This window comes from Poecilia latipinna, unplaced genomic scaffold, assembly GCF_001443285.1.
Source record: "Poecilia latipinna isolate Pla-1442-1.1 unplaced genomic scaffold, P_latipinna-1.0 Scaffold1433, whole genome shotgun sequence".
NCBI classification, from domain to species: domain Eukaryota; kingdom Metazoa; phylum Chordata; class Actinopteri; order Cyprinodontiformes; family Poeciliidae; genus Poecilia; species Poecilia latipinna.
In genome coordinates, this window is record NW_015114049.1 from 22,504 (window position 1) to 46,243 (window position 23,740).

At 38.7% G+C, this 23,740-nt stretch overlaps 1 protein-coding gene across 1 annotated transcript in view; it reads left to right on the top strand.

The window, feature by feature from the left end:
* Positions 1 to 575: 575 nt before the first annotated feature.
* LOC106962579 (glutamate receptor ionotropic, NMDA 2A-like) overlaps positions 576 to 23,740 on the top strand; it is a 134,202-nt gene continuing 111,037 nt past the window's right edge. The window contains exons 1-2 of the mRNA XM_015057072.1: positions 576 to 812; positions 2,335 to 2,493. Coding sequence (XP_014912558.1) covers positions 591 to 812; positions 2,335 to 2,493 — 381 coding nt within the window. The 5' untranslated portion in view covers positions 576 to 590. The remainder of the gene's footprint in view (positions 813 to 2,334; positions 2,494 to 23,740) is intronic.

Consider the following 23,740-nt stretch of genomic DNA (forward strand, 5'->3'; position numbering starts at 1 on the left):
TTTCTTTTTCTCTTCTAATAACAAATATGCTTTTGTAGCACTACAAAAAAAACTTAATGTGTATCGTGAGACTGTCTTTCCAGACAAAACAAAATTCTTCTGAACTAGTGGGACCTCCCATCCAGTTTTCTCCAGCTCTGGCACTAAGCAAGCCTCCTCAGACCAATTACCTTATTTTCTAAAAGGTAACACTCTGGAGTGTTAAAAACTGAGGCAATTGTCCATGCAACTGTTTTTTGTTGTAATGGCACTTATCATTGATTACAAAATGATAAAATTGTTTTTTTTTATATTGGCTGTACCTCATTTTCTGACAGACACTTACTATAATGATATTTCCCTTCAGATGGTGTGTAGCTGATCATTGTTAGCTCAAAAATTATTAAAATGTTCAGAGATTTTTCTTGAAGGAAATGCTGTTAATTTCTCAGTCTGTTTTCTATATTTTCTTCCATGTTTTCCAGAGTTTATTTAATGTGTTGAAGAACACAAATCATATCAATTCAGAATTTACATTTAATGCCACAGTTTTTTGAGGACAAAAGTATTGATTTAATTCTTACCATTTGCCTTTCTGTGTTCTGTAGGGTATGATGGGTGTAGTGGGCTGGACCTTGGTCCTACTCTTCTCAGTCACGATGCCCGTGGCATCTCAAAAGCCTCCAAAACTCAAGGTGGGTGTGATTCTAGGCCAGACACGCCCAGTAGCTGACCAGAACCTTCAGCCTCCTCAACGCCCTGATGATCCACTGGAAACCTCTGTGTTCATCCTGAAGATCAACCAGACAGACCCAAAGTCTGTAATCATAGAGGTGAGAATGGTTTACATCCTTAAGTATTTTAAAGAATCACACATTTGACAACAAACCTTCTGACACCCTTGGGCAACAAAATAATCTTTTAAACTTAAAACTAACAAAAGTTCAAAGGGGTCCCCTTCTGTTGTTCTGTGGTTATCACAAAACAGGACTGGAGCTGGTGCACATTGGTGAGTGCCTGGTGGCTGGGGTTTTACCCATAGAGCCCGGCCATGCTCAGCCCAAAGAGGAGACATGGGTCCCCCTTCCCATGGGCTCACCACCTGTGGAAGGGGTGAAAGGTGCTGTGTGGGATGGGTGGTAGCTGGGGGAGGGGATCCTGGCGATGCAATCCTCAGTTTCAGAAGCTGGCTCTTGGGACGTGGAATGTCACCTCTCCACAGCCACTGTTACTATTCACTGACCACTACATGGTGGTGAGTTAGCTCTGGTGGTTGGGGAGGATGCCGGCCGGTCAGACTTGGCAGGCCCAAACATGTTGTGAGAGTCTGCTGGGAATGTTTGGCAGAGTCTCCTGTGAGATGGACCTTTAACTCCCATTTCTGGCAGAACTTTGAACACAGGGAGAGGTGGAGGACATTGAGTCAGAGTGGACCATGTTCTGTGCCTCCAATGTCGAGGCAGCTTTTTGGAGCTTTGGCCACAATGTAGTCTGTCACGGTGGCAACCCTCACTGAAGGTGGTGGACACCTTCAGTGAGCGATGCTGTCAGGCTGAAGAAGGAGTCCTACTGGGCCTATTTGGCCTGTGAGACCCGGAAGCAGCTGATGAGTTCAGATCATTGGAGCAGTTCCTCAGTCCAAACGGCATGCTGCTCCGGTGGTTGCTGTGGCAAAAACTAGGGTGTGGGAGGAGTTTGGAATGGCCATGGAAAAAGACTTCTGCACGGCTTCGGGGTGATTCTGGTCCACCATCTGGTGTCTCAGGAGGGGGAAGCAGTTCAGCACCAGATTTATTGGTCAACCTACATTCCTACCCTCATCTATGGTCATGAGTATTTAGTCATGACCAAAAGTACAAGGTCGCAGATACAAGTGGCTAAAATTAGTTTTCTCAGAAGCTCAGAAATCCATGAAAGACTCAGAGTAGAGCACTTCTCCTTCACGTCGAGAGGAGCCAGTTGAGGTGGCTTGGGCATCTGGTTAGGATGCCTCCTGGACGCCTCCCTCGTGAGGTGTTCCGGACATGTCCCATCCGGAGGAGGCCCCGGATAAGACCCAGGACATGCTGGAAGGACAATGTTCCTCGGCTGGCCTGGGAATGCCTTGGGATTCCCCTGTAGGAGCTGGAATAAGTGGCTGGGGAGAGGGAAGTCTGGGCCTCGGTTCTTAGGCTGTTACCCCTGCGACCCGACCCAGGATAAGGAGAAGATGGATGGATGGATGGATGGATGGATGGATGGATGGATGGATGGATGGATGGATGGATGGATGGATGGATTGAAGATATATTGTGCAGTCCTGGCATGTGTGTAAACTCCTTTGGTTGAAACTTGGGTTTATTCTCTCTGTCTCAGGTTTGTGGGCTTGTGTCTCGTGAAGGTCTCCATGGCCTTGTGTTTGCTGATGGCACCGATCAGGAGGCCATCGCCCAGATCCTAGACTTCCTGTCTGTTCAGACACAGCTTCCAGTTTTGGGTGTTCATGGAGGCTCCTCTATGATAATGGCTGATAAGGTGAGTCACCTACACCTGGTCACCGTTTTTGTGTTCAAAATGTTTGGCATTTGGAATAACACACATCAGTGATGTGTCATTTGTGTATGACACATAGATAGATAGATAGATAGATAGATAGATAGATAGATAGATAGATAGATAGATAGATAGATAGATAGATAGATAGATAGATAGATAGATAGATAGATAGATAGATAGAAAACTTTATTAATCCCTTTGGGATTTACCCTCAGGAAAACTGTAGTTCCCGTCTCCCACACAGCACCAAACAATACATCAATAATTGAATGAAAATGAAATTAAATGAAAGATGGTTTTTGTTTTGCATTGTGATGGTTTTTTTCAAACCAAAAATAGTTTTGTGACATGATCACCAAAACAGGAAATGAACACAGTACTTATAGTTTTTCCTTGGCTTTAGGAAGTTAATGGGTTGTAAAGTAAAGACCTGCTCATGGAATATGTCAGGTGAGTGTTTGGAAATGTATTGGGACCATAGACAAAGGATATGGGCACTTATAACCTCCTGGGTTTTTTTCTCTCAAAGATGTTGCTAATTATTTTTCGTCTCTTATTTAGTGGAAATATTGATGTTAATGAGATTTTCTCCAAAATTACAAGCATTTTCAAGCTGTATAGTTCCACTATTGAAAGTGGGGAGCTAAAGTTCACAAATGACATTGAAATAAAATCCAGTCTAACATTTGGTTTGAGGTGACTCCTCTGGAACCTGTTGAAGGGAAAATATCCCCACTTCAGAAGATGTTCTTTTAACTTAACAGTGCTCTTTGGATTCAGTCTGTATTCTCTCACATTTAGATCATCAAACCAAATTTTAGATCTACCATAACTGATTGACACCCACTGGTTCGCAATCAGCTTCTGACGATGAGCAATTTTTATACATTTGTGTCATGTGGTAGATCTCAGGCAGCTGGTGAGAAAATTTATCTTCTAGTCTCAAAAGGTTTGGCCTGGCTTAAAGAAGCAAACCACCTTCAGCTAATGGGTGAGCATAAAACACATTTCATGTCAAAACAGAGGGGTAGAGCAGCGAGTCAACAGTCAGACCATTAAGTGTCATTTGTGATGACTATTTGCTAGTTTTTTCTTGTATTTTTTATGTATCCCCCTGTGCCTCTTTTAATTGTCCCTTGGAGATAAACAACATTTTTTTAATTGAATTTAAAATTAATTGAATTAAAGGTCATAAGGGAAGAACAAGTTATCTTTTACAGACAATTAGCTGTAGCAACACTGTTTTCGTGTTTTATCATTTTGATAAAAATCTTGAGACAAGACGTTTGACTGCAGATGGTATCTCAGCATTAAAATGTTCTTTACAAATACTACATATGGCCTGTGTTGGGACTTTTCAGGGCCAAACCACATTTTTCTTGAGATAAAGTTTTATCTATGTTTTACCATCATGGAGAAAATGAGAACTGTTATGTTCAGAAAAATGCATGATCACTGGCTAATATAATGTATTATCCATTGAAGCCACTTATGTAAAGTTTTCTTTGTGAATAACTGTGCCGATGCCCATGTATCCATCAGAGTAACATTGCTGGTCAGAACTGGAGCAGGATGCACATAGAAAAACATATGACTATGATGATACAGGTCTTATACAGGTACAAGCCTGGATACAATCAAAAAGGAAAAGATGAAACTGTCTTTTATTGCTTAACTCTTTTCAAATGTTCCTGTGTTGAATAAGTAGCCAGATGGATGTGATGTTAATAAATTGATACTGTAGATAACAAATCCACACACTGTAGTGTCTTTGTACAGTCAGGGGAAGATGTTTTATAGAACACACAGCATTCTCAAGTGTTTAAGTTTTATTTTAGAAGACAATCATGCGTTGTTGTTAAAAAGCCTTTTATGTCTGGACTGAAGCTGAGCAATGCAAGACTGAAGCAGGAGGTGGAAATAGCTGTATCATGTCAGGTCACCAGATAGATCTTTTGTTTTCATAAAAGCAAATAAAGATGTACTTTATTATTTGGGCTTTGTTTTGTTTTAGTCGATACTCAGCACAAAGTTACGGGTGGACATATCTCATATCTCTCTCTTATCTGAATTTTCCCCCTGGTACTGACTGTAGAGCTTTCTGACTGACAGACAAACTGAAGAAGCTTTGATAAAAACACAACTGGTTGTTTAGCTTTTAAATCTCTCAGGGCACAAAAGACAAAAGACAGGAACCAATAACTGCTGCAATACAGCAGTCTTTTGAAGTTGAAACTGACTGGGGATCAGGCACTGGTGTGTATGTGTGTGTATGTGTATCTGTGTGAGAAAAGATAAGAAGTAAAACAGAAAGTGGGGGAGAGAGGTGGGAGTGAGTTTGAAGGTTTGGGGACTGCAGTGGCAACTTGAAGGTCAGTGGCTTAAACTTCCTGCTGAGAACAATGACAGAAAAACTAAATAAAAGATGTCTGTCTTGTCTTTAATCTGTAATGTTAAGATGCCATTAAACAAGGTACTTAAGCCCCTACTGCTCTAATTGAACCTCTCAGTGGCCAAAAGTACAACCATATGGACTTTTTTTGGCAGCTTGCAGTTGAGAAGCGCCACTGTTTGTGGCCGGTAACTAACCAGCCTGTAAAACTGTTCCTGTGGGCCTGTCCTAGAAATGAAATAATTGTTTTCTGTCTGGTTTAAAGTAAGGGCCAACTACCAGAGAGGTAAAAAATCACAATGAGACAGTAAATCATCGAATAGACATTATAAGCTTTTCTCTTGGTTGCATAGGAGATTCATTTAAAGATAAAAATGTGTGAGGGGTCAATGACCATCTGGTCTTTAACTGGATTTAAGTGGAAAATACATAGTGGTGTCATGGTTATGACCTATGGTAAGTTTAATTTTATTTTATTTTTTTAAGAAAGACATTATTACCTTTTTGAATACAGTAGTAGTTTATGTTTTTCTGTTCTCATACAGTAGTAAATGAAATCCCAGCAGCTTATTGTCTTCTGGATAAAGAAATCCTGGAATCTCCTCTCCCAGTCATGTTTAGCTGTAACAAAGCTTTTTAAATGGAAAATATTGTCTGATTTCTGATTGTGAATTTTTAATTAAGTTTAATACACCTTTAGTCAGAAACAGTTGGGGAAGTTTGCTTGAAAAATTGCTGAAGAAATGAATCATTATTCAGAGCTGTGGCCTTTATTCTTCTGCAGATTGTCTGATTAAAACATTGAATAGACTCATCAGATGTATTAACGTGTCACAGTCTTGGTGCCAAACACAAGCTCAGTTACGGAGGCCATGGATTTTCAGTGAGGTTGCCACATGTGTCGTGTTTGACACTCAAACTGTGATGGTGACAGCACCACAATGAACAATGTCTCAGCGCTTTTCAGCAGCTTTATTAGCTCCCTACTAATTTCACAGCATCAAACACATTTAGGCATTAGTGTTGTGAAAACTTACACAACATAACAGCCTTACACCAACAAACATAATCTGCTCTGAAGACAAAATGCCTCAATATATTATGTCTCGGCTGCATAAATGCTGCTTTTATACCTGCTTTCTGCTCTGATAGATCAGTGGTACCAGGAGACAGAACTTGAATAATTCACTTTTATTATTGTGGAGTAAAAAAAAAAAACAAGGTATTGTTAGGAGCCTGACCAGCTCCACAGCCACATTCATTTAAGATTCTTTCAAATCAATTTTATACTTAAGCAGCATCAATCCATACTCTTCCCAAGGTACATTTAGCTTTTAAGCTGTGTTTAGTAATTTTCTAGACAGATTTCCTCACAAGGAGCACACTATCTGCAATGAAAAGTGATGCTGCCCAGAAAGAAGATTTACGATTCAGTTTAAGATTCAAGCAAGCGGCTCAGTGCTCTAAAATAATGGACATACAGCACACGGAGGCGGGCAGAACAAGTGTGAAATACTTGGTGTTAAAGCAGCGTTAAGCTGCCAAAATGCAAACTTAACTGTCATGATTATGACATATTTCAAGTAAAGGCTTTCTCCAGTTGTCATCTTTATCAGCTATTCAGCAAGCCTTAGACCCATCACTGTGAATCACATAAACAGAAACAGACACTGCTGGTTCCCCCTGAAAACTGATAAATACTGTGGAGACAGAACCTTACTCAAGAAAGCCTTTATTTAAAAAAAAAAGATTTCTAATAAAGAAGTAAAATCCTTTAAAAATATATTTAGTTTAGTCTTAGTGTTTTTATGCAGAATTTGAACAAATTTAGTTAGAAATACATATCTATATTTTTTATTTGTCGTGTTATTGCAGTTTTACCCAGGGATAAACTACCTTACCTAACTTAACAATAACTTTGGTTATACTTTATTATGTTCATGCAAGGGGTGGGTGATACAGCCAAAAAATTAATATATTCATGATATATTTTTAAAATACCTCAAACATGATGTCACATTCCTGCTCCACATTTCCTGCTTTTTCTTTTCTTCTCTTTTTGGAAGGTAATAAGCACTGTACTTTCAACTCTCACTTCCACTGATTTATTTAAATGTTTATGAGTTAGAAGACGTGACTAGCTGCAGCTAGCTAGCTTTCTCTCTATGTTTCTTCATCATATCGTTGTGCCTCTAGTCAACCGGATGCTGTCAAAATGCACAGGAAATATTTCTTCTGTTTCATAAAACTCTGGCCCTGAACCTTTTAACAACACTTAAATCAAACACAAATAACAGATACCTACCTGAAGGAAGGCAGTGATTTGCAGATATACAAGGAATTATGTTTCATGAAACAAACTGTGGTCTCAACACATTTCTGGAGACTTACCAGAGACTGTCTTCATTTCCACATGGTCATCATCAGGGAGCTTTCACTCTTTGGTCTGACTTCTTGTAGTGTCTACCTTTCACTCTCTTCCAGTGAAACTTTGTTTTCACTGTAAAAGAGCACATTGTTATGCATTTTAGTGCATAACAGTGAAGAATTGTATACAGAGGGCTGGATGATGTGCTCTTACATTCGCTTCAGGGAATGTGGTATGGACAAGAAAAATAAGCACGTGGAAACCCGAGAGATGAGCTAGATTAGCTGGGAATTCTGTTCTTACATTGCCAAGAGACCACTCTGGGAACGAAGACATGTTGTTGGCTTTGCCCCATCCCCATATGCGCTCGCTCTTTCTCCGCCAGCACTCTTATTCTATTCTCTTTACTTCCCAGTTCTTAGTGTGTGTGTTGGGGTGGAGTGGGGGGTTGGGCAGGGGGAGGGGTAGGAGGTCACAGTATGTAGCATAAGAACACTAACATGCTGAAATGGAGGGTTGTTAATTAAACATGAATGTTCTTTCTGCTTTGCTCTACCTCTATGGCAGGATGCTACTCTCAGTGTCTGCGTGTGTGTGTGTATGTGTGTGTATGTAGGGGTGTGTGGTTTGGAGAGGCTGTGTGTCCCAGCTCGGGATGTCCCATATTGGTAGGGCCATTTGCCTAGGTTTTCTGCTGAACTACTTTAATATTTTACACCTGCTCCCCTCACCTGCTGTCACTAGCAGAAGACACACTGCTGTGTCATTCACTCCCAAACTCCTTTAATGCTTTCACCTCTAATTTATTCTCCTCTGCTACCTTTTATGTCTTCCTCTTCTCTCTGTCTCTATCTCTCTCTGTCTTTCTGTCTGTCTCTCTCTCACTCTCCCTTTGTCTCTCTGCCTCTCTCCGTGTATCGTCTTTTAATTGTCTTAACCTCCTGGCTTATTTTATCTGTGGCTGTTATTCTCAGGTAGTTAGGATACAAAAAGATCTGCAAGTCACAGTTTTAGAAAATCTCCCTAGCCATCAAATCTTATGAAGTGAGATCGAATGAAGTTTCTCTTAACTTGGTTTATGAGAAAAATACAGCTAGTAGCTGGGATGATACAGTTAGTGTAGTGACAATAAAGAAGAACAGACTCCAGCCCTCAGTTCTGATACTGGCTGTCATTCTCTAGCTGCATTTTCATCACAGGTCTTGAGATCTAACTCCTTCTAGCTCAGCTGAGGAGCAGAGCAAACGGAACTGGTGACATGTCTGAGATAATTCTGTTTTTCTATGCAGAAGCTACAGCTGCTATGGCCTAACAAAAAAAAGTCTTACTATTTGCATTTTAAAAGATGTATTTCCACAGAGAAATGTGCTAAATTTGCAAAGGTCCTCAACAACACAATAAAAATTCCGTCTTTTACTAAGAAATGACTGAACCTCCATATTCACAGCTAACATCTGGAAGGACAAACACAGCCTGGTTTCTCTGCAGAGCAGCAGCTGTTAACAGTTGCTGTTGAGTATTTATTTCTTCTCATTCAAACACTGTTGTCCAACAATCTGAGCCCTGCTTTGATTAAATGTCTAGAAAATATACTTTCTTACACCCAGCTCCTGCTGTGTGTATTACAGGCTGCATATGGCTACATATATTCACACTGAAAAGCTTTCCATCTGCACTGGAGGGAACATCTGGTCTTAGTGTTAAAAACTAAGGGGTGCCTTACTGGTTAGAAAGCATCACTTACAACACCCTTCAAAGTTAATGGGGCACCTGATAAAAATATGACCAAAGCCTTTAATACGTTCAACTTTTAGAACAATAGCAAGAAGTTACATTTTTGGTAACACTATATTTGAAGGGGTGTGCATAAGGCTGACATAAACATGACATAACACCTGTCATGAACATGAAGGATTGTCCATAAATGTTTATGACTGTTGTCATTCTGTAAATAATGACACTTTTTAAAAAAGGTTTTATTGTCTCTAGTGGCTTTTATTTGATAGTGAATTGTCAGAAAAAAAGGTAGTGACAGAAGGGGGAAGACATATGGCAAAGGTCACCAGGATGGGAATTGAACCTATGACGGCCGAGTCGAGGACTAAGGCCTCCATATTTGGACTATACTTAACCCCTGCGCCACCACAGCACCCCATAATCACACTTTTAAAGCAAAGTTTCACTAAAAGTCCATTAAAAGTGCCAACTTTGCATTATTTGGTAAATAATAAAACTTCTAATGCTAATTTTCATTAAGAGTAAAAGTGTCAACTTTGCATTAATATTGTCATTATTTACCGAATAGCACTTCATGACAATACTCATAAACATTTATGAAGACTCCTTCATGTTCATGACAAGTGTTATGTCATGTTTATGGTGGTGTCATGTCAGTCCTATGCACACCGCTTCAAATAAAATGTTACCAAATTTTCTATAAGAAAAAAAACAGGTAAAGTGCATGTTAAAGGTATTCACCCCCTAATTTTTTTATTCTATTTATTTTACAAATCAAACAAAATAAAAACAAACAAAAAGTGTAACAAAAAGTAACTACGTAAATATTCACTCCTTTTAAAGTAACTGACCTAATTCAACAGAGGTCCAGCCAGATGGTGCTAGTTGTCTCACAATTAGAGGAATGGCGGTCCGTCCAGCACCAGCACTGATGGTGCTGGAGGCGTTAGTCCTGTAACCAGTGGGTTTCTGGTTTGTCTTAGTTGTTGTATCTTCGGGCAAGGTACTTTATCCTCTTTGCCCACTGGTGGCAGACAGAGGTCCAGTGGTGCCGGTGCATGGCAGCCTCACTTCTAGAAGACAGCTGTTACCACCATCAGCATGTGAGTGAATGACTGAACGTAGAGTAAAGCACTTCACACTATGTTCAGTCATTCAACCGTTCACACACACATTCACATGCTGAGAGTGAGAAGCTACATTGTAGCCACAGCTGCCGTAGGGCAGTCGGACAGAACCATTTCATAATGTGCTTTTTTAAGATGATCAAAGTTTCGATGAACATTATTTTATTTTCAATGGCATTCATTTTTCCTGGTCTAAACATATTTTGTGACAAAGGATGACCATTTCTCCTAGCTGTTCTTCGAAAAGGGAAAGACAAGACATTCAAATGAGGCTGATATTTCATTTATTTCCAGTTGGAAAACATCTGCAAGAAAGTCATCATTTTTCTAATTTGCCCATGTCTTTGGTAAGAACCATTATTAAAAGTATAAAATGACTTCAGCTTTGACAAGAAAGGCTAGATGACAACCCATTTTTATCTTGCAAAAAAGTTACAGAAATGTCTAAAGTTCACTGTTAGAGAATGCCAATTAAAAGTTGGGTCACCAAATCTCCTAAATTTTACTGAATGGCAGAGCGTCATGTGTGTACTTAATCTTCAGAAAGTGAAAAGACCTATGCCTTGGAGACCAGGAGCAGAAAATGTAATTTATCATGATGCCAGAAACATAAAATGTATTAGAAACTATGAATCTAGAATCCACTGGCTCAAGTTTAATTAGAGATTGATCTACTTGACAAGTGTGAATATGCAGGGGAAGCAGAAGACAAGATTAACCATAACAAACTGGCTAACATATGAAAGATTAAAGGCAGCAGTAAACCTAATCCAACATGGCCTCTCAAAGCACAGCCATAAAAAAACAAACACAAACAAAACAGTGATGCAGAAATAACAAAAAGAAAAAAATTCATAAACATCTTGCTGTATTTGCCATTGTCTGTGTCTGGAAAGCATGAGTCCCTGCTGACAGCAATGCAATTTTGATGAAAACAATTTTGGTTAAAAATAACTTACTCTATGAGATGCATCAGTACATACCAGAAATATTCAGCAATGATGACACAGAAGTCTTAAAATACCAGACACTTGCTTTTTTTATACCAGTTTTGTTATACAGTGTTTAGAAAAAGTATTCAGTCTCTAGTCCCTGGGTCTGTTTTTACCCTTTTATTGCTTTTACATAACAATCATGATAAACAAAAGGTGTTTTTTGACCCCCCCTCTCCTTACTAAAAACTACAAAAAGCCCATTTCTTATTTGTTCAAAATAACCCTAGTTGAATGAATGTATTAAACATAAAATAGGTGATTACATAAATATTCACCCCCTTCAAGTCAGTATTTAGCAGATGCACATTTGGCTGCAGTCACAGCACAGAGTCTGTGTGGACAGGTTCCAGTCAGATTTGCACATCTGAACAGCTCAGTGTTAAGTAATGAGTTCTCAATTCTTCCTTTCAAAACTATTTAAGCTTTGTGAGGTTGTGTAGGAATTGGCAATGAGTGGTCCTGTTCAAGTCCTGCCACAAACTGTATCCAGTTGAGATCTGGGCTTTGACTGAGCCATCCAGAACATCCGGCTTATTGTCTTCAATCCTTTTGTGTAGCTGCGGCTTCAGGTCAAAGTCTTTCTGGAAAATAAATGTTTTCAGAAGAAATACTTCTCTTGTAGATGGAAACAAATTGTCCTCCAGGGGTTCCCTTTATGTTGCTGCATTCATTTGACCTTCTAACTTGACAAGCCTTCCAAGGCTTGTCCATAATGCTGCCATCACATGGCTTCACAGTGGGGATGGTGTGTTTGTGATGGTGTGTTACTTTACTCGAGTAGCAACATGACTTTCCTTCAACACAGGCACAAAAATAATGTTGCTTCTTAAGTTTGTAACTAGTATAAGATGTGCAGCCTCACTACTTATGTTGTTTTTGTTTTTGTGAAGTTATTTTGGCCTGCCTTTCAGGCAGACTTCATCATCAACTTTCAGCATGGACTGCTTTTTCTTAAAGGAACATTATCACTGCTCTTTAGTTCAGCATGTGATAAAGTTTCAGATCCATGCTTCTTAAACAAACTTTCATCAAACTGCACCATTATTTAAAGAAACATTCATTAACGATCTGTCTGAAAGGAAACCACCTGAAATGTATTATCTCACTTACTTAAATGTGTGAAAATTGCATATTCTGGCTAAGTATCCTTCAGATGTCTCTTTAAATAATTTGCAATCATCTGTGCTCTGTTTTTATTAAAGCATGGAGCTAAAGCTGCAACATCAATAATCACTGTGGAAAGAATCAACACTCCTGCACACATTGCTGAATCTAGCAGTAGGAATCTGTACATACATTCATATTTTTTTCTGTAAACTGCTGAATAAATTCCTCAAAACATTTAAACTGTTGTATAAGTTGCAGCTATCTGCTTTTCTCAGAGAAACTCCATCTTACAGTAAAGCAATGTTTTGTCAGTTCCAGTCCTCCGGCCCCCTGCTCTGCATGTTTTAGAGGTGCCTCTGTCTCAGAACAGCTCCTCCAAATTATTGCATTACCTCTTCTGTAGCCATCAAGTATCGCGGAAGCCTGTTCAATCACCCACAGATTCAATTCAGGTGTGTGGCAGAAGGGAAACACCTAATACATGCGGCAGCAGAGCTTGAGGACCGGAATTAAGAAACACTGCCGTAAAGAAAGGGCCTCACTAAATGCCAACATTGATTAGCATTATAAGCATTTCACTCTTCGCCCGTAAGGCCAATTCAGTGAGCCACGGGTGTCTTCTAATCCTTTATCCTATAGAAACCATATTTTGCTTACCTGACAGAACTGCAGTGGCTTGCTTTGCATCTCTATGTAGCCGCCAAGGAATCGGACTTTATTGGCTGGTTAGAAGTAGCTCGATTAAGGACAACCATTGTCTGTTATTTCCAACAATTACAACTACTTGTTTCAGTTTGGGAAACACAGCCAAAGTACAGCATTAGAGCACTGAGTGATGTTCTGCTGAAAGTCCTCGTCTCAGCATAAGTTCATTTGCACAAACATTTCAACATGGTGGAAGCTTTTCCATGCAGCAACCAGTTTTATTTCCAGCAGAATACAAAGTACGTGGAGTGTTTTATTTTTGAAAAATAAAATCTTGCGATGAAGGTTTTGTCACTTCTAATTATTTTGGATTTTTGTACAAAGTTTTAAACTTCCCTTAATTAATTTGTGCTTTGCTTTTAAGGAGCCAGACTTTATTAGCAAAGCAGTTGTGTTGCTTATTGCCGGTAGAGCCTGTTGCTCACTGGTTCTACAAAATAACTGGATTGACTTTCCATAGCCAAAGAACCAGCTCAGCCTCTCATCATTGTGTTCCCATAAACAGCTAAGTTAGTAAACATTTCATTTTTAAAAACATTTTATTTAATATTTTGTGAGCACTGCAAAACAATTTACAGAAATCACAAAATTCCTTGAAACAGACTCCCTCAAACCTTAAGATTAATTTACTAACGCTGAACTATCAGGATTTATGAAGTCTTCTCCATCCTGACTGGTGATCTCTGTTCAGTACCTGAAAAAATAAGAATTACACAGCATTTCCAGGGTTTACAAAAGAGATATTAAAGGACTGAAAATGTTTAAGAGTTAACTGAGAACAGGTGTTTCTGTGGAAGATCTAGCTTAGCAATTGAACCAGTTCTGGAAAAAACATAGTAATATTTTGGAATGGTCTTAAATAATTGGTACAGCATTTATGAAAGTTGTTCAAAATTCTTCTTTGGCCTTTTTTCATTTTCTTTTTCGACCTGTCATTGAACTGCGCAGGAGAACCGTTTGTCCAGCAGATCAACAGTTCTGAAAGTCATGTCTGGGAAAAATATCCTTGTGACATCTGTAGCTTTAATGTTTCATATAGGCATTACGATATAAATAACCGTTAGAATCATTTTCTCTACCACTTTTTGTAAATAGGCTATGATCTCAACATTTCTCTTTTTTTCAAACAAAACAGAAACAAGACCAGATTGTGGTGACATTTCTGCGTAACGTTGGCCTGGTGTCATATGAAAGCAGACCACCGTTATCTGTACCGCTGAAGGAAAACTCCTTCCAGCAGCAGCTGCTGTCCAGCAGCTTGGTCTTCATGGTCCTGCCTGGCGGTGCTGCTGTGCAGCCCCAACAGCCTAAGCTGCTTTAACACTGCAGCAATCACTCCAGCTCATCCCAGCCAACTCTTATTCTTACAACCAGTGGTGTTCATGAGGGAAAGAAAAGAAGTTGGCCCTTTTTTACTCTTGGGTACAAATTGCCCTTTTCCAATACCAATAAGAAAAAGTTATAGCTTTCTCACCACCCCTCTCACAGAGCATGACCTCCTCTGGCTAGAGAGTCAAGCTAAAGTTAAGACATTTATTTATATTCAGCCATATTCCTGAAAACTAGCTGAGCAAGGCACAATGTATTGTCTGTCTGGGATTAATCCAAGGCGTCATCTGTGACTATTGAGAGAAGTGATTTGACTCAACAAAATACCGACATCAACTTGGGTTCCCGGAGTTCAGGGTAAGTAAATGAATGCTATCTTAAAAAAAAAAATAATAATAATAAAAGAAATCATCTTCCAGAAGTCAGAATAAGTCACCAGTTTAAAATGTGTTTGCTACATCTGGTTCCAGTGATAACAGGAAAATAATGCTTCCTTCTTTTGAGTAACATTATGTGTGATGTTGCGAAAAAAATTATTCTGTGGCTAAACTGTTTTTTTACAACAAAACATACTCAACATGACTCAGCATTGCATTACTCAGAGATAGGCTGAATGCTGTAGCTTTTCCGTTGTTTCGTTTTACCTGCAGGCCACTGATAAATTCATCTACAGGAATGAAGCAGTCGAGGTATGACTGCGTTAGTCAAGTTGGTGAAATAAATCTAAAAACTCATATTTTTAAAATTTGACAAGGAGAAGCTCAGACTTAATAAATCGAATGAAAACTTAGTTTCTTACTAAAATTCTTTTAATTCTTTAACTTTTTAACCTTTTGTCATTTAACAGTTACAATAATCCGTGCATTTTATTGGGATTTTATGTGACAGACAAACCATAGTTATAAAGTTGAAGGAAAAGGATCCTTGGTTTCTAACATTTTTCATTAAAATATCTGAAAAATGTCACATGAAACTCTATCAGACCCTCCTGAGTCAATGCTTTGCAGAACTACCTTTTGCTGCATTAATAACTGCATGTTTGTGTAGGTTTTAGGGTATCTGTGTCATGGTCTGTGTTTCTGTGTGTTAATTGTAGGGATTTTCTGTGTTCAGTTTCTGTTGCTGAGAGTCTCTGTCTCTGCGTCTTCCCCTGTTGATTAATCCCAGCTGTGTCTCATTCCTTGATTACCCTCCCAGTGTATTTAAACCCACCCGTTATCTTTGTCTCTTGTTGGATCCTTGTCAGATGTCAGAAGTTTGTTAGATGCTTGTTGTGTGTTCGTTGTGTATGTCATGTCATTGTTCATCTGCCTGCATGCCGTCACAGTTGAACTGTATAGGTTTAGCTTTTGCTTCCCCAGTCCTTAGCTTCTCAGTTGCTACCGGTCTTAGCTGTGTGCTAACTCTCTGCTGTGCCGCCTGTGTATGGACTGTGTTTGAGCTCTTATCATTAAATTCATAATTTCTTCACTACCTGGGTTCCTGCATTTACTCTCACCATCTCTCCCCAACCATGACAATCTGTGCATATCTCTATGCACATCTAGAGATTTTTTTTTCTTTGCCCATTCTTTTTTTGAGACTTAAAGGTGTCAGATTGGATAGTTTCTGTGAATCATAGTTTTGATTGTCAGTTGCATTTAAATCTGGACTTTGACCAGGCAGACACTTGAGTATGTTCTGAAAAAACATAATTGTTGTTTTGGTTTCATGCTTAGTGAGTGCCCTGCTGGAAGGTAGTGGATGTTTCACAGTGAGGTTGGGTATACAGCGTTAGTTTTATTCCAGCCAAAATTCAGTTTTTGACTCTTCTAACCATATTAGTACCTTGGATCTCTCCAACTCAACTCCTCTGACTGTACCACGGGCCCTTTGGTCACTTCTCTGATTATTGCTCTTCATTTTGGTGCACGGCCACTGCAGGTTTGATGTTTTGATCGTTCTTTGCATTTCCAGATGATAGACGTTGGGGCCATTTTTGTTTCTACTTCATCTACTCCCTCTTGGTCCCACACTCTTATCCTTTAGGGATATTTCCTATCATTGGTATAGTGATGCTATCCAGCTGTTAATTTCTTTCCTTGTAAATAAATTCTTGAAACTGCATATTTTACAAAGATACCTTAATACAATCAAAATTTGTATGGCCAGCAGTTTTCTTCTATTAAGTGAAGAACAAACTAAAGCACTTATTTTTGCACCAGATAGCCATACAGAAAGAATATCTGAAAAAATTGTTGGTTGATTATCAGGTGCATTTCAAGATCCTTGTTTCGACCTGCAGATCTCTATGTGGGCAGACACTGACGTCTTCGTCCCCACGCCTCTATTAGGGTCCTGTGATCAAACCAAATGAAAGACAGAAAACGGAAGGAGATAGAGCTTTCTCTTCTGTAGCTCCAGGATAGTGCTGATGATATGGTTATCATAAAGAGGAAGGAGGGGTGCTTATTAATAAAATCACAATACGATCATAAAAACCTACTGCAAAACTATTAAATTTCCCTTACCAAGGCCACAGACATAATCTGTGTGGGGGGATTGTTTATGTTTGGTCTATTGACCCACTGACAGTGTGTTCAAATTACAAAAGTCTTTTCTGGAAAATCTTGTCTGCAGAGTAAATTCCCTCATGTAACCATTTGTGTCTTTATTCGTCTTCTCTGCCCATGCTGGCGCTGAGTCTCAGTTGTTTGCTCACTAAAAATGACTGCTGGAGATATCAATATCTGCTCGGCAGAGCTGCTGCAGCGGTTTAGTATACACAGTGTTGATGTCCCCTGTTGGCTGCCTGTGCTGTATGACTGAACAGCAGGATGCTGCTTTCATTTAACAGTGTCACATACATTAAGAGAATTACTTTGACTAGACCTACTGTCCACCAATGCTTCTGCAGGACTTTTCTGTAAAGGTGTGTGTACATAATCCTTCACAAATCCTTCCAATATGTCAGCACTCATCTCTGCTCAGCCTCCAACATGCCACAGTGCAGTAGTCATCCCACAGAAGTTAGCCTCCTTCAGAGCTGATATATTTCCTCATCCTCTCCCCTGCATCACTGTCTCCTGACCTCCTATTTCACAGCAACCCTCTGTGTTTTTTACTTGCTCCCTTTCATTTTGTCATATCTCAGCAGCCTTATCCCAGTTCCTCTTTCTCTTGTCATTGCTTCTGCTCTCCTCCTTCTCTCACGCCCCAGTTGGGGAGGACAATGCCATGGCAATGGCAGGGTTGTGGTGTAGTGTATTTGTCTGTGTGATGTCACACTACAGCAGCTCAATAGTCGCTCTGTCTTTTTTTCTTTTTAATCCCTTTGCTCATGGACCACTCTGCTATTTTAAGATTCTATAAACCTTTTCAAAGAAGCTTCAAGGGAAAAGCTTGTCCATGCACCGTGTACCACACATGTGTCTTTTTGTGTGAACAATTCAATGTGTAGCAAAGGGAGTATTTCTATTTATTTGCTCATGTGTCATATCAACTCATCCCAAAATTTTTGGTCCAGTATTTTATAATTACTCCAAATCTGTTAAAATCTTAGGTTGTCTTGTAGATTGACTTGGTTGTAGTCTCATTATTATTTTGTTAGTTTTTTATTTTGTTTAGATTAGTCTTTTTTCTGTTCAGTCTTTTCTTAGTTATTCTAGTTTGTTTCTTTTCTTGCGTCTAGTTATTCCTATTTACTCTAGTTTATTTATGTTTAATTTGCTTCACTGTTGGATTAATTTCCTAGTTCCCGGTGTACTCTCCCCATCTCCCTGTGCCACTATATCTCTCTTCCTCTCCTTTATTTATTTATATATATATATATATATATATATATATATATATATATATATATATATATATATATATATATATATATATATATATATATATATATATATATAAAATATGTATGTGTGTGTATTCTTGTCACGGAGTTGCCTGTTGTAGACGAATCATAGATCAGCTGTTTGCCCACCTAGAACCTTAGCTTGCAACATGATTGCCTAAGAGAACACAATAGTTACAGTCCTCAGTGCGGAGTCGATTTACGCTGATGAACAGGGGGTGATAGTGTTTGTATGGGGTAGGCTCTTTTCTGGCAGGTTGTGAACAGTTCCTGGAATAAAGGTGGCCATGGTGAAGCTGCAGTTGTCTCCATCATCCTTTCATGTCGATGTTTTTACAGTGGTCTCATTTTCTTACCTGGCAAAAACCTGTCATCTTAACAGGGATGTGCAAACCTTTTATAGCCACTGTATTTGCTCTGTCTGTCTGAGGTTTGCCTTTCCCCTGAGTGAAATGATGGTAAGAACCTCAAAGTCGAACTGAATATTTACGATAATTTCTGATGTCATGTTAATAAAACAGTCTGGATCTCTAGACAGTAAGAGGACAATAAACCTGCCGGTAAATCTGGCTCATTATTACTGCAACCTAATAATATCTGAAGTCCTAAACTGTTTGATCCTGTGCCTTTCATCATATTTTTAACAATGCACAGAGGAACAATTCTCTCCCGCTCAGTGGCACTTTGTCTAGCATTTCTGAGTCGCCATGGCACCTTTCCCAACTTAAAAAACATGAGGTGAGACTGCCTCTGCACCTCCACCTGAATTCCATGAGGGGAGATGTGTGAAAAAGGAAAAATTGCTGAACACAGTCAAGGTCATGACAGAAATACAGTTTTCTGACCTCAATAAAAACTACTCAGTGCAACAAATACATTAAACATGTTAACAGCTTAGTGCTCTTCAGACATAACGAACACCCTATAAAGTATTTAGTTGCTGCTGATGTATGCAAAAGACAATTTAAAGTTGTCAACTGTTTTTAAAGCTATTTTTAAGTGTGCATTCACACTTGCCCTGCTTGCTTTGTTTTAATCAAACTTTAGTTCATCTGCCTAAAAAGTTAATTTTGTATGTGGGGGTATGAATGAACAATGAAACTCTAACACAGACCAAAAAAGATTATATATATATATCCTGATTTTGCCTAATTACCAAAAGGCTTTAAGATCTAACTATATATAAACAGTTCAGGACTTCTGATATTACATACATATACACACACACATACATATATATATATATATATATATATATATATATATATATATATATATATATATATATATATATATATATATATATATATGTGTGTGTGTGTGTGTGTAGCTTACTCACTTCTCTCCCATTTACCAAAATGGAATGTTGGAAATTCATCTTAAAAACCAGCAGGGATTGCTGAACGTATATTATGATCTAATTTTAAGCATTATTTCTAACAGAGTGTTCCATTGTCTGTAGTTTCATACAAAATGATTGTGTTCTGCGTTTTTCATGCATCGGCTTGGAGCATGGCTGGGGGCAGTAGCTGTTTAGTGGAGAACTCCTAACTTAATGTAACTGCTGACATTTAGTACATTTGGTCTTAAGGCACAGTGCCAGAACACCAGCTGCAAGTATTTGTCTCCAAGATCTTAATAAAATTACACCTCAAACCTATTGTACCAATACTTTGAGGTTTCAATACTGCTGGTTCTTTAGAACAGTGTTTCCCAACCCTGGTCCTCAAGGCACACTGACCTGTCTGTTTCAGATGTTCCCCTGTTTCAGCACACCCGATTCAGATGATTGCAATTCAGCAGAACGCTGTTAATCAGCCATCAATTGAAATCATGTGTGCTGAAGCAGGGGAACATCGAAAACATGCAGGTCAGTGTGCCTTGAGGACCAGGGTTAGGAAACACTGCTTTAGAACACTGAACGCTGAATTTACATTTTAATGGTAATATGTTCCCTCAGGCTTACATGAATAGATAATTGGTCTGTGAAGCTGTCAAATTGTTTCTTATCTTGCAGTACATGTTTTTTTACATGGACTGAAATGTGATTAAAATTAACACAATTTTGTAAAACCATGTGACAGTTCATGTCACATGAATATTGTTTATTTTGTGCTCCTCTTCCACACATGATGTACATGAATGATATGTGTATAATGGGTGAATGGTGTCAGTTTTATTCTGTGCTTTTATGAGGGGTTACTACAAAGCCAGTAACTAAACACAAGCAACTGTCCACCGTTGCTACATGTCCATGCAGGGGAGTGAATTCTGTTAGCCAGGGTCTCGATCTGCTAATATAACAACTTCTTAAACCAATTGCAACAGTGAACTGAACTTGACTGCATTATTAGATAACTAGGGTCAGTTAGAATGTATGTATGTATGGCTGGACTGAATTGACCTATTTATTTTTGTGAAGTGCCTTGAAATGACATGCATTTTGAATTGGCAATATATATAGACAAATTTAATTGAACTGACCTGTATTCCACTGCTTAAGATACAAGTATGTGAAATGAGCTTCCTCTTTAGGGTCAATGGACTCAGCCTTAGTGATTAGATGGGGAGCTTTTTCATTCTTTGAAGTAGAGCTGCTGCATCTTCCTGGATGCCTCTTGTATTCTTCCTTTTGTAGGTTTTCCAGCCACGTCCCACTGGGAGGAAACCCCAGGGAAGACCTGGAACTCTGAGGGCCTGTGTTTTGGTTTCGGCCTGGGAATGGTTTGTGATCCCAAAGCAGTGAGCAGGAGTGTGTCTTTGGGAAGAGGGATGGTTTCCCTCCTGGACCTGATTAAACTTCTAATCCTGCTGCTGTAAATTATTTTTGCATAAATTATTTATATGTATACGTGCAGAGAAAACTAGCACAAATATCTTAACAGTACATAATAGTGAATTTCTCAATGAATCAAATAGGAAGTGCTTTTATTTTGAAGAACAGGGTGTTAGTTCAAGCACCAGAGAATAGGCAATAAATCAAATTAATCAAATACACCTTTAGCAGAAGAAGATGAATATTTCTTTAAGAGCTTTACTCCATAACTTAATGTACATTTTAAACAAATTTTAATAGTACATAAGTTGAGAAACACACTTTTACTGGAAGCAAAAGTGGGCCTGTGTATAATTGGCCTCAATATCAACATTTGGAGTAATCTTCAGATATTCAGTCTACACACCACAAAGTTTTAAAAATCTTGATTTTGGAAAGCCTATCGGTTTCTCTTATCTTACCAAATATGTACTTTAATAATGGGACAAGAATCAATCAATCCGTCAATCCATCAACCCATCCACCCACCCATCCACCCATCCATCTATTGTCTACACCCCCTTGTCAGGGGAGCTGGTCATTGGGTGAAAGTTAATTTACAGATTGTCAGTTAATCCGAGTTTTATAAAATATCAGTTTTATTTTGAACATGGTTCCTGAGAACAGAAATTCTTGACATTAAATGAAAATTCAAAGCAGCCTGGCATAACTGGAGTTCACATCACTTAATCTACTATAAAAGATGTGTAAAAACATGACACTGGAATGATGCTGGCCAATAGTGTGACAGCTAATGTCACAGTCGTGGTCAAAGACACCCACTACCCCTATGTGCTCTGCCTCGCAAGAGACTTTTTAAAAATATGTCAAAGAAACATTTTACTCATTTTGTGCTCACTTGTTTTAACAATGCATGTTTAGTAGATTAAATTTGATATAGAAATATTAAACCCTCCTACTTTTATGTCAATATTATCATCTTGTTGCAGATATTGGACATGGTTTACTGGTATTTCTCTTGCTATCAGATCTAGAAGTACTTCAGCCGCTTCAGGGACTAACTAACTTCAAAGATAAAGCACATGACAATGCTCTAGCAATGCTTAATTTAGTGTTTGACATAATTCATAAACTCTCTCGATAGTTTTTTATTTCACCTGAGTACTGAAGGTTCTCTTCCGAGGTAATAAAATACTGTTTGTTTGTAAAAGTATCTCTAAGAGTCTGCAATTTTCTTTGCATTTCTAGTGATCACATATAAAAGTTTGATATTTATTTATGCATTATTTTTGTATTTTGATCAAAAGTGTTGTCACACCTTCAGCAGTTTTGTCATTTTCTCTTGAACTGAACAAGACTACTGTATGTTGTGCCTCCCTTCATGACTGCCTTATGACTGAATGAATAGATGTTGAATTAAACCATTAGAACTTCATACTCTACTTTGTTCAGAATCTGGAAGTGATAGTCTCATGGGTCTTGTTCCACACTAATGAAAGTTTTTCACCAGAGGAGTCTGCTGCAGTTGTAAATATTTTTTATTTCATTTCATTTTATTTTCATTGGAAGACTCTCCTGTCCTGGAGCTAGTTTTTTTTTTTTTTTTTTTCTACGAGCTTTTTCCAAAATGAAATCTACAACCTGCCTCTGGTCATGACTCCCACAAGCCTCCTCAAGGTTTTTCTTAATATACTGCAGCCAAGTGTCATCTCTACTGTAAATAATTCTATGGCCGCTGGGCTATTTTATCATGTTACATTTGTCGGAGTAAGGAAAGACAAAGCCATTAAGATGCTGTTTTTTGTTCTTTTTCTGTTTCTGAATCACAGTTTTCACACAATGTGTTCCTTTACGTCACATATAGAACTGTGTCTCCTCAGAGTTGGTACTTTTGAAACATTCTTTTGCTGATTCTGGCTTCTGGCTCTTCTGTTCCTGTCTTCAAAGGCATTTATGCTGCCTTCACTTAAGTCAGAGGTTCCCAAACTGTGGGGCGGGGTCGCGAGAACCCGTCTGGATGAAAAAAAAGAAAAAAGAAAAAACATGAATGCTGTATGCGCTGGGTTTTTACCTTAGAATGGCCAACTCTCTTATTCCTGTCAATTTGATACAGTAGGGGCTTCCACACTTCCCATATCTGTGTCCTCTGTCACTTTTATCAGCAGTTAAAACCATAGACATAATATAAGAGTAGACCCCGCATTGGCTGCTCCGGCGCAGGAAATACGGCAGCCATCTTGGAGCGGTATACCCTCCTACTTTGCTCAATCAAAACAGCAGAAGATGCCTCAGCACTGAGGGATATTGTTGTTCGGATCGATGGACTAATGATGCGAGGGCTCCACAGACAACATTTCACAAGTAAGATGGACATATTATTGTGTATATATTGTGATTAGAATATTACTTTACTGTATTTATGTCCACCGGCGAGATACCATAGCTACAGTGCTTGGTGTAATACGGGTTCAGCCCCGCTATGAAGGCTAACTGAGATTCTGTAAATCTAAAAAAATTTATAATTCTCCAACATTGACTTACATTATCTGACACAACGGCCTATATTAGAAAGGAAACAATATAACACATATTATAAAACTTATATGTTATAACATTCACCAGCAAAGTTTACACAGGTGGTAAAGACTATTATTTATATGTAATTCTTTCACTAGTAAGATACATCCTAAATCTTCCGTTTTTGTTTTGAAAGTTTCATAAAGACACGATGTGAGGAAGAAGAGGGAGAAAAGGAGAGAAGGATTCACTGCAGCACGGATGAATCTAGCATGGGATTTTGGACTCAATCTCAGCTACGAAGCTGAAGTTGGTTTCCAATTCCAGCTTCCAATAGC